General features: G+C 48.0%; 3 protein-coding genes across 3 annotated transcripts; 2 read left to right on the forward strand and 1 right to left on the reverse strand.

Moving 5' to 3' along the window:
• Positions 1-1,468: 1,468 nt before the first annotated feature.
• DFJ58DRAFT_635616 (peptidase C14, caspase domain-containing protein) lies at positions 1,469-2,981 on the forward strand (the record flags this gene model as incomplete). Its single annotated transcript, XM_041381276.1, has 15 exons — positions 1,469-1,507; positions 1,559-1,631; positions 1,682-1,828; positions 1,887-1,949; positions 2,001-2,047; positions 2,096-2,113; positions 2,165-2,197; positions 2,253-2,264; positions 2,317-2,341; positions 2,396-2,409; positions 2,462-2,539; positions 2,597-2,668; positions 2,727-2,745; positions 2,796-2,899; positions 2,955-2,981. Coding segments are annotated over 15 exons (771 nt in total), but the record flags the coding sequence as incomplete, so codon positions are not given.
• Positions 2,982-3,224: 243 nt separating this feature from the next.
• DFJ58DRAFT_698446 (FAD binding domain-containing protein) lies at positions 3,225-5,588 on the reverse strand. Its single transcript, XM_041383527.1, has 12 exons — positions 5,526-5,588; positions 5,350-5,469; positions 5,134-5,292; positions 4,867-5,068; positions 4,705-4,811; positions 4,616-4,650; positions 4,382-4,558; positions 4,271-4,326; positions 4,208-4,217; positions 4,130-4,154; positions 4,052-4,078; positions 3,225-4,003 (listed from the first exon to the last, which is right to left on the reverse strand). Exons 1-12 carry the CDS (start codon positions 5,553-5,555, stop codon positions 3,314-3,316), a joined length of 1,638 nt encoding a protein of 545 aa, XP_041247868.1. The 5' UTR covers positions 5,556-5,588; the 3' UTR covers positions 3,225-3,313.
• Positions 5,589-7,708: 2,120 nt separating this feature from the next.
• DFJ58DRAFT_742908 (glycoside hydrolase family 20 protein) lies at positions 7,709-10,334 on the forward strand. Its single transcript, XM_041387227.1, has 12 exons — positions 7,709-8,485; positions 8,540-8,629; positions 8,680-8,829; positions 8,882-8,902; positions 8,953-9,316; positions 9,373-9,421; positions 9,472-9,556; positions 9,605-9,645; positions 9,704-9,740; positions 9,790-9,850; positions 9,903-10,054; positions 10,108-10,334. Exons 1-12 carry the CDS (start codon positions 7,943-7,945, stop codon positions 10,204-10,206), a joined length of 1,692 nt encoding a protein of 563 aa, XP_041247869.1. The 5' UTR covers positions 7,709-7,942; the 3' UTR covers positions 10,207-10,334.
• Positions 10,335-11,028: the final 694 nt, after the last annotated feature.

Below are 11,028 nucleotides of genomic sequence, written 5' to 3' on the forward strand. Positions count from 1 at the left end.
ACGATACCGTGACTTTCCATTACAATTTTGTGTGACCGCACGTGCAGGTAACTAATACATCCGATCACTAACATAACATAACCTGAAGTCCACCTGACCCCCAAACATGCTGACTTCGAACAGACATCGGCCTAGGCCCTAAGTCCAGACAGAGATTTGGCCAAATTCAGGCCTGAAAAATGCTAAAATGACCTTCAGGGGGCCCCAGTCCAGTCAAATAAAGCCGCTGTTCTCGCAGAGATGCTCTTTTTCATCGCTTTCCCAGTCAGATCTCCCTCTCCGGGTCTTCTTGGGTTTCCTCCTCACTGTAAGTTACTTGAGCATTCATTAGGACTATACAAGCTTCGTGGTGGATTGTGCTCACCATGATCTCCGCCATGCCAGGCTGTCCTGCATTCCTGTTGTTCCCGATACCCAAGTTAACACAGGGATCTACGCCGCAACGACGCCACCCAAGATCGGCGACGTTTTTCGAATACTAGGTTTCCAATGGCATCGTGAGTTATAATACACTTGTTCTCCGTTGTTCTCAATAGATAATATAATCATATAGCTCTGTAATCCCACCAGTGAGGTACGCAACGGTCTGCGTGATACAGCAAGTCGTTATCGATACAAAAATGACCATCACAGAGACCTGCATCGATCCCATGATCCGTTCCCCCGGCCATTTGAACCCCTCGGTCTGCCCAACGCTCCGCGATCAGTGTCACCAAAGTGATTTTTTTCCGGTTTTTCTGCAATGAACGTGTTGACGCACAACGCATTTCCCCCCACAGTCCCCGGTAAGCTTCAATTTAGATGTCATATTCATATGGTATTTATTCAATTTGCTGCTTTCGTTACTTCGTTGATATCTTACAGCATGTATTCACACGAGAATCTCCCTTCGCCTATCCAGGAGGACTTTCCTTCTCGCGGGCGGGCGCCTCCCCCACCGATCCCCCATGCAACGCGGCCACCCCCATCTCCCTATACGTCTCAACTGTCTCTACCGCCACCTCAGCCTTTGATCTCTCGTCGTTCACCGCGTGCTCCACCCATGCCTGTCCCGCAAATTGTTTCAAAGTCATCCAATGTCCAACCGTCATCCAGAAACAACCACACTGATGCACATACTCATACTCAAGTTCATTCTCACAGACACGGGGATCACCAACATTCTCATTCGACTTCTGCCATACCTAAGACTATCCGTCGCACCACCTCGCAGCAGCTCCGTTTCGCGCCACTCACCCAGCCTTCGTCCCATTCACTTCAGCACGCAAGCAGTTCGCAAAATTTGCACCGCTCACGTTCTTCACAACATCTACGTCCCCCAACGCCTCACTCAGGCCCCTCAGGTAATGGTCAGCGATCGCGCGTAATCTCGGCAAGTAGCGCGCATAGGCCTATTGTTCATCCTCAGCAGCAGGTGCAGCCACATGTTCACCAACAGGTCGTGCATCATAAAGGTCATGTTTATTTCCAATATTCGAAGTGCACCGGGCGGAAAAAAGCACTCTGCGTGAGTGAAGATATAATATTAATTGAAAATTTAAGTTGAGTCCTTTTTGAGATCGGAATCAACTATCAAGGTCAGCTTCGGGGCTGTATCAATGATGCGCACAATGTGAAGCGGTTCTTAATATGTGCGTTGTTAGTTGACTGTTGCGGCGTCGATGCTTATACCTTGCACTAGCCAAATGGGGTTACAAAAACGGCGATATTGTAATGTTGGTCGATGACACCGATCTTTCGAGGCAAATGCCAACAAGGCGAAACATTCTGGATGCGATGCGTTGGCTTGTGAAGGGCGCCCATCCTCATGATGCACTGTTTTTCCACTGTACGATATTTTTTTCGAGCCTCGGGTATAATTTCCGAATATCCTCGTTATCGTCTAGACTCGGGCCACGGGGGACAAGTTCCAGACAAGGATGGGGATAAAGTTGATGGACTTGATGAAGGTAAGGGATACCCTTTCTCTTTAGAACATCGTTAGATTTCATCACTCGCAGTTATATACCCTGTCGACTACAAGAAGGCGGGATTAATTGTTGATGACGTGAGGACTTTTATTTTCAACCTGTCTATGCTCATAACTCCAATGCAGGAAATGCACCACATTATGGTACGCTTGTCGCACGATAGGAGAAACACACCGATCTGAAAAATTCCGCAGGTCAAATCATTGCCAGCAGGCTGTCGTTTGACTGTAAGGCTTGACCTTTAGTTTCCTGTTCAGAGCTTACAGAACCATATACATCCAGGCTATCTTTGACGTAAGGCCGTCTCACAATGCGCCCATCAGACAAATCTGATAGATTTCCCTAGTCTTGTCACTCAGGGACGGCACTAGGTAAGTACTCCATTCCGTAATGATAAATGTTGGCTGAAAGCCCACGACTGCCAGATTTGCCCTACATTGTGAGCACGATACTTGCTTCGGTCAGCATTAGGGCTGATCATCTTCTTGCAGTATCATTCGAATGGACGCCTCAAGGGAAGCCATATAACTCAACGGGCTCAAGCAGAGAAAGCCACAAATGCTGACGTGGTATGTGACTGCCTGACGTTATGTGCTGTGTGCTTCTTCCACTTGTCTTCTATCTAGATATCATTCTCTGGCTGTCGCGAAGATCAAACTAGAACACAGGGTGATATGGCTGTTGGGGCTATGAGCTACGTAAGCGATATATTCATTCGAACCTCTCCACCTGTTTGCAGCTGACATACATGGACAGGCCTTGGTTACGTCTTTAAGTTGGTCGGGAGTCCTGTTTCTTCCTGCATGAGACTGACTTAGCGCACAGCAAGGAATCCGGTACAAAGTTACCAAGAACTGCTCAAGTCTGTTAGAGACATTTTGAAGCAGAATTATCAACAGAAACCGCAACTGTCGAGCTCCCACCCCATTGTAAGCACTTGCAGTTTGTAGTGTGGTAGATTCAGATTAACACCGCTTTTCTCAGGATACTAGTCTACGCTTCATCCTCTAGTGTGACGATTTTGAGCATTATCATTATGCTGCGGTGCTCATTTCGCCGGGTGATCTGTGTTCTCTGATTGCAGTTAGGTATCACCCGGTGACCAGTGCATCCACCATGTCATTCCATGTTTTATGACCGACAGGATCTCCTTGTGGAGTTGGTGCGGGAGGCATGGGCAAGAGAGAAGTTTGCTGATAGGAGTTTCTGTGTGACCTACACCCTTTGACCATTACTTTTGAAGCTCACTCCCAACAAGTCACATCTTGACTGCTTAGTAACTACGTTGATTATGATATACAAATGAATCAGGATATAAGGATACAAGTGAAAAGAACAGCCCACTACACGACACCCAAAAATATTCCTGAGAAATACTTCTTCACACCTTCTGCACCATGTACAATCGCCCCAATCACCCCGTCCGGCCGTATCACAAACACTTTCGTCTGACCAACTTCTATGAGGTAAGCCGAATAAGCATGGCCATCCTCATCGACAAGAACGAGGTCAGCAGGGGCTGCAACAGGAACGCCTATTGCAGATGAAGGCAGAACGATTGCCGATCGCACAACACTTTTGTCGTATGCCTCCAGCGCACCCAAGATCGGGGTAGCACCTACGAGACTTGGCGCGAACACAAGCACTGTGTGATACGACGGTCTATAAAGACTAAAAAGCGTCTTCACGTCAGATTCTCCGCACCCCACCTGCAACATATTTGGTGCGTCAGGCGCCCTGTCCCCAGCCTCCAGGTTCCCCTCGTCAAGCACTCCGTACGCATTAATAGGCTTCCCTGGAATTGCAAATTCATCGAGGACGATGTTACTGAACCGGCAATTGATACCAAGCATGAAAAGGATGGGGCTTCGTGGGGCGGTCATGTTTTCTGCCTTCATTGCCTGATTGAGAATCGTGGTGGTCCTCTCAAGCATCTCGGAGACGACAGGTAAACGCTCGGCATTATACGTCTCAAGAAGAGACTTGTCGGCGAGTCCTTTTTCGACAAGTGCAAGTTTCCAACCTAAATTGAACTGGTGTACAGTTAGTAGTGTCGTACGTGCTGCATTTGCAAGACTTACAGCATCTTGTATACCTGAATTAAGTCCCTGTTCATGGATAAATGAGTATGCATCAGCATTCGATTAGAGCGCACGCACCTGACCACCGGTTGGACTGTGAACACTGGAAGTATGTCAGAATCAGTTTGGCAAGAAGGCACTCAAAGATAGACATACTGAGCAGCATCTATGTGGACTTCCATCAGCGCAGGTACATCATTCATAAGCAGAACAACATACCACCCACAACAAATCCTTGGCCCTCGCTAAGCTTGTTTACCATGCGGATATTGGCCCTAAAGTAAACCAATGAACATTGAAAACGCAACGATGTCACAAAATAAAACACACCTATACTCGCTCACCCAGACGATTTTGTTGAATGTGACCTCCGTAGGTATCAACGATGCGATGATCTCCATGATTAACTCCTCGCTCTGAGCGAGCTTTGTCAGGTCAACATCGGGAGCAGAGATGACAAATTGCCAGCCATCCTCTCCAATTTCGTCTGTTGGGCGCAACGAGACGCTGCCCAGCGTCAATATACATGTTTCTCCAAGTCCTAAGAGCAGAAATTAGACATACCCTCGTTCCTTGAAGTTTCCAAATCGGTGCCAATACTTTTAAGACAGCATCAAGAGCGCTCTTTCGGAGTAAGTAGAAATCGGACGCACCGTTCTATCAAGACCAACGGCATGCAAACGAATATCTCCCATGACCATTCGGACATCGTCTCTAGTCTCGCCCAAGAATGTAAGCCCAAGCTGTTTGCGCACGACGCCTACAAACCACAGTTCAGATTCATCCTACTGCATTTGAAATTGATCATATCTAACCTTTAGCACCGTCAGCGCCGATCACCCACTTAGTATTGAAGGTCTCTAATGTGCCGTTCTTTGCCAGAACTGCTGTGACACCTTCGTCGGACTGCTCGAACGAACGCAGTTCGGTGCCCATCTCGACAGAGCACGAGAATTTTTCGAGGTGGCGTCGCAGAATCACATCTAGTAGTTGTTGACCTATCAGCTTTGGAACGTGCTACAATATTGAAAAAATCATCAGCGTGACTGCTTGAGATGACGGCGATTCTGCGTAGTACGTACGAATGGCACCGCAGGGCTAGGTTCCACATGCGGGACCATGGAAGGTTCCGTTTGAGGTTCCAACGTCCCGTGCTTGTAGGTACGCATTATGGGGACGGGTTTCCCCAGGTTGTTGACTTCTGGTACGTCCAGGAAGTTAAAAAGTTCGAGGGAGCGTGGCTAGATCATCCATTGAATGAGACTACAGGGAATCAGAGATGCGGTATTATGACAAACCCAGATTCCAGGACCACGCTGTCCCATCCGAGGGTTGGGTTCTTTATCGATGATGCGAACTGGGATGCCATTCTGGAGGAGCGTTAACGCTGCTACCAGACCAGCCGGCCCAGCGCCTACCTAAGAAAGAGGAATTTAGCTGAGGCGCAACCTTCCATCATATGCAGTTCACTTACGACTAGTACAGGAGGACGAGTGGGATTCATGTGTAGAGTGCAGAGGTTTTTGGATCAGAATAAGAGGCAATCGCATATTATAACATAGGGGACGACCGATCAAAGCGGATGGCCAGCGCGCGAAAGGATACGTAACCATGGTATATTATGTACCCTTCGAGAACAATATCCTGTGTTCAGCGTTCTGATAGAAAGGACTCGCCGATGTTGCATGTTTCTATCGGATGATTTGTCAAAACACTCACCAAATACTCCGTGATGTCGACGCGACGGCTGCGGACACACTGTCATATATAGTACTGTGGTTTTGATGGCGACACGTGAACGATAAATGAGAATTATAAACATTTGAATGTTTGAACGTTTGTAATTGGTTGACTATAATGCTAGTACTGATGCAACTATATAGCATATGATATGCAAGTACTACCTCGTCAGCTCATGGAACAGATGCTGTGCCTTACATAAGTGCGGCTGATGACACATACTGTTCGTGCCGGATGACGTAGCTCGTCGGAGTTTCCCGGCACCACAGCGCTGAGTGTTAGCGCAGTTTTCATTTTTCGACTTACCATCGACGTCGAGTTCGGCATACTTCACATATTCTCACTAGCTCGCTATACTTATCTTTCGTCGCTTGATACGTGGTCGAGCATAGGATATGCGATAAAATCTGGTTTTTACCTTTCGTCACATCGCATAAGAGTCACTGTATGATCAAATCCTTAAGCGGGTTTCCCGCCCTCCCAGCGGCTCCACCTGCTTGCGTTCGACCCCGAGCTAACGCTCGCACCAGCCCAACACAGCTGGATCGTGTCACCGACTCTATCAGAAGCCAGACGTTGCCGTAGGGGTAAGTGAGATCAACTTGTTGATCTAATGGCTGCCACAGCTATGAGTTTATTCGAGTGTTCGATCCTTCAAGGCTGAACACTAACCGGAGTTATCAGGTCGTATTTTGTACCTCTCACAAAGTTGGATGAATGTGGTCGTGACTGCAATCCTGGGTGAGTGCATGCAAACTTGGTCGCTTCATCGTCGGTCGCGGCGCGAATGACACTACCGTGCTTGTTAGCGCGAAGACGCATTCGAATTTGACTATGTATCGGCTACTGCAGAGCACATTGCTTCTGAAGCTGCGAAGCCACTTAGCATGTAACTGGATTACTTACAAAGAATTGGTTTTGAACATAAGCCTCGTGGGTTAGACAGCCGAACGGATTGCTGCTGTGCTAAAGATACACAGGGGGTGCAGCCTGTAAGGTGTTGTTTAGACTCCAACCAAATGATGTTGCAGAGAGAAATCATGATTACGCTGTATTGAACAAAACACGGTCAATGTCATGATGACTGGCACTAGAAGTTTGTCGAGCACAGTTGCACCACTTCACCCCTCCATTCCATGATGCCTCGGCTTACTTTGTCGTCGTTAGACAGCGCGCCAGTTTCTTCAAGACCACAGCCCAAAAAACACCTCCACATGGAACAAGGTACTATACGGAAACAAAATGTCAACCGAAGACACGAACGAGATCGGACGGCTTACAAACTTCTACCCTATGACAATCAGCACCAACGGATTGACGAACAAGTCATATGCATTGGTCGAGTAAACAGTAAAGTTCTGGACGCAACGTTAGACAGCTTTCAGGGACACAACGAAAGCGACCGACCATGATTGAAGCCAGTTGGCACGAATATTATATTGCGGAATGGTGGTGTCACCACAGGCGACAGGCTGGTTTATACCGTAGTAAGTACTTGTTAGAAGGTCTTGTGGGACGCCATCACGCAAGTCATTTGGACTCGTTATCTGGGGCCCTGTGAGTCTACGGTTTCTATATGCCTGCCGGGGCCATGAGAATGAGGACAGGCTTATCAATTGACTGAGATAACATGAACACCAGATAACCGTGGGCCCACCTCGGCTTTGCATTTCGAATTCTACCACACCACCAGTTGCACATGGGCTAGCAATCACCGGACGACAGAGAAGGCCAGGCTCGAAGTCGGCTGACTTGTAAATGATATCTGTTTGAGCCCACGCGCGTCATTTGTTCTTGCCGCGCATGACGCAGGAATGGTCCCCGTGGAATGGATTAACAAGCTATATTACGTAGTTCCATTTCGAGAAAGTCTAAGTCACGCGACCGTGACAGACACATTTACGCGCCGTTGACGCCGTTGTGAGGTCCCACCTCTTGAGTATGGGTGATCCAAACTTCCAAAAGACATCCACGCTGGACCTGTCAACACTGGACATATGGCAAATTTTCTAACCGCATTAGAATTCTGGGTCGCTCATTATTTTTAGTGTTACGTACGTGCATGTTGAAAGCGCACATGACCGCTAGCTATGACTTTTATAAACAGCTGCAGTTGAACTGGTCACGTCTTTGACCCGCACATCTTGAATCATGGTCTTTTCTCGCCACGTAGCCATCCTGGCGCTTGTCGCAGGATGCCTCCTCCCTTCTGGTGTCCAGGCTCTCTGGCCCATCCCAACTACTCTCGAGACCGGGGTGACCGCCCTCAAAATCTCCCCCTCCGAGTTCTTCTTTGACGTGCAGATTGAAGGCGCGCCGTCGGATTTACTTGACGCGGTTGCGCAATCACAGTACTATCTCGAAAATGACAAACTTGGACGTCTCGTCGTAGGCCGCGGCGCGAATGACACTACCGCGCTTGCTAGCGCGATGACGATTTCAAACTTGACGCTGTCTCTTACGAGTGGAGCTACTGTAGAGTCCATTTCTTCAGAAGCTGTCAAGCCCCTGGGAACCCGTAGTGAGGAGTACGCACTGACGATTCCAGCAGACGGCTCGGCTGCTACTTTGACAGCGAACTCGACCCTGGGTCTGTACAGAGGACTCACCACCTTCAATCAGCTTTTCTACTACTACGGAGGGGTAACTTATACTTTACTCGCCCCAATTGCAATCACGGACACTCCTGCATATGTGAGCAGCTATCGTTTACACTTTGATGTCAGGTGCATGAACCCATATACACAGCCTTTCCGAGGTTTAACACTGGATACCTCGAGGAACTACTACCCGGTCAACGATCTTCTGCGAACTTTGGACGCGATGAGCTGGGTCAAGGTGAATGCTTTCCTAGCGTCTCGTCTTTTCATCTCTCACGAGCTAGACAGATCAACACTTTCCACTGGCATATCACGGACAGTCAGAGTTTCCCGCTTGAAGTTGCGCAGTACCCCGAGATCACTATCAACGGTGCATACTCTCCTGATGAAGTTTACACAGCGAGTGATGTCCAATACATTGTGCAATATGCTGCTGCAGTACGTCCCTTCCTTTATCACGGTCTTTTGTTCGCTGATGCCGTTCCCACAGAGAGGTATCGATGTTTTGATGGTCAGTACTCATCAGTCAATTTTGCAAACAAACCCTCAATATTCTACCAGGAAATCGATACACCCGGCCACACCGCTATCATCGGGGCCACTTACCCCGAATATGTCGCGTGCTTCGACGCAGCTCCGTGGGCAGACTATGCCAACGAGCCACCTGCCGGCCAGCTTCGTTTTGCACTCCCAGAGGTCATGAACTTCACTGCTTCCTTGCTCAGTGACATCGCAAATACCTTGCCCTCGTATTATTTCAGCACCGGTGGCGATGAACTTAACACGAACTGTTATACCGACGACTACCTCACGCAGCAGCAGCTCAACAGCACCGGAACGACGCTGAACGATGCTCTTGACACTTTCACACAGACCACTCACGGTGCACTGATTGCCCAGGGAAAGACGCCTGTCGTATGGGAAGGTATGCGCCGTGTTTGTTCCTTTCAATGACGGTATTAAGTGGAGATGGTCGTTCAGAAATGGTCCTCGACTGGAATATTACACTCTCAAACGAGACTATTGTGATGTAAGTATGATGATATCATGATCTGACTCGGCTGATTCGACTGTTGAAAGGATCTGGATTTCTTCCGCAGATGCGGCAGCAGTGGTAGAAAAGGGTTTCAGGATCATTCAAGCACCATCAAATTACTTCTACCTGGTTAGTTGACAAGTTCTGCTACAGAACAAAATGTTCTTATTATCCTAGGATTGTGGTGCTGGTGAATGGTTGGGAGACGACCCAACTGGGTTAGTCTTCATATTGTTGAATATACTCGATCTGAACTGACATGCTTTGGGAGAATAGAAATAGCTGGTGCGATCCCTTCAAGACCTGGTCCGAGGTTAGTATGATTGTTCAGGACAGCCACGCATCTCACAATGTTTTGTTAGTCATATACCTTTGACCCATTGGCAAACTTGACCGAGGCGCAGTACGAACTTGTTCTCGGAGGTAAACACAATCTTTTCTCTAGGTTAAATCGACCTTTCTGAACATTCCACAGGCGAGCAACTTCTATGGAGTGAGCAATCTGGTCCCCAAAACGTCGACCCAATCGTGTGGCCACGCGCTGCATCATCAGCAGAAATTTTCTGGAGTGCTAAGCAGCCTTCTGGCGCTGCACTCAACGTCACCGAGGCACTTCCTCGCTTGCATGTGAGTAGTGCTTCCTGATGTGGAAGTACTTAAATAACAGATGGACGATACAGGACGTCAGGTACAGGATGGTACAGCGCGGCATCAATGCCATCCCACTCCAGCCGCAGTGGTGTGCGCTCCGACCAGACGCATGTGATCTGTACGCTTGATTTAGAACTTGATTGGAATTCTAGAGGGTCTATCAATTTGCGTCGTAGTTTACAAGATGTGTACAGCTCTCGTTCACCAACAACCTGACTTACGCAACAAAATGAAAGTTGACGAAATGTTCGAAGTGATGCACTGAACAACGAAGTATCCAAAACTTGGCAATATTTGAAATTGTATCTATACTGCGTGTAGTTCACATCTTGACTGGGATTCTGAATATAACAGGTATGCAGGTTGTCGGGGACCGAAATACTTCTGGAGGGATGAGGGATATTTGTCGTCATTTTGTTCCGTTAGATTGTGGTCACCGATTATAATATAAAAGTGTATTCAACCGCACCAACTAGAGCGATGAACGATGAACGATTCGATTTGGTCGGGACTTGGGCGCCTGAGCAGTGATTTCATGAGCGCTTTTTTCCTACTCCATTGTTCATTCGTTCTGCAATGCAAGATTCTGATCTCCCATCACAATCGATTGCGCTCTACCACCCCGCTCCTCTTGCACCCAACCTCTCCCTCCTTCACTTTTCCCATGTCCATCAACCCATTGTTGCTAGTCTTGCTCGGTCATTACGAATACGGCAGGAACGTCTAACGCAAGAAGCTGACATCAGGAGAAAGAGAAACGAACGCGTCGTAGAGGAGGATGGCTAGGATGAGCATAGTTAGAACTCACCTTTCTCGACTTGCTTTCCCCCACTCAAACCATCTGGTTTGATTTCGTTCCAAAGCAACATTCACATCTGACACCGTCCCTTACCATTTGTGTTCCGAATATCTCGCTCTCTTGATAGCTTGCGAGATTTTTCCCCGCAACT

Source organism: Suillus subalutaceus, assembly GCF_016647625.1.
Source record: "Suillus subalutaceus strain FC151 chromosome Unknown DFJ58scaffold_16, whole genome shotgun sequence".
Taxonomy (NCBI): domain Eukaryota; kingdom Fungi; phylum Basidiomycota; class Agaricomycetes; order Boletales; family Suillaceae; genus Suillus; species Suillus subalutaceus.

Coding starts and splice junctions, on each gene's coding strand:
- DFJ58DRAFT_698446 (XM_041383527.1), bottom strand. CDS start 5,555: ATGAATCCCACTCGTCCTCCTGTACTAGTC. Junction 5,069..5,133: donor CTAGCCCTGCGGTGCCATTC/GTACGTACTACG, acceptor TCAATATTGTAG/CACGTTCCAAAGCTGATAGG. Junction 4,079..4,129: donor ACAGTCCAACCGGTGGTCAG/GTGCGTGCGCTC, acceptor ATCCATGAACAG/GGACTTAATTCAGGTATACA.
- DFJ58DRAFT_742908 (XM_041387227.1), top strand. CDS start 7,943: ATGGTCTTTTCTCGCCACGTAGCCATCCTGGCGCTTGTCGCAGGATGC. Junction 8,630..8,679: donor ACGCGATGAGCTGGGTCAAG/GTGAATGCTTTC, acceptor CGAGCTAGACAG/ATCAACACTTTCCACTGGCA. Junction 9,646..9,703: donor TTGGGAGACGACCCAACTGG/GTTAGTCTTCAT, acceptor TTGGGAGAATAG/AAATAGCTGGTGCGATCCCT.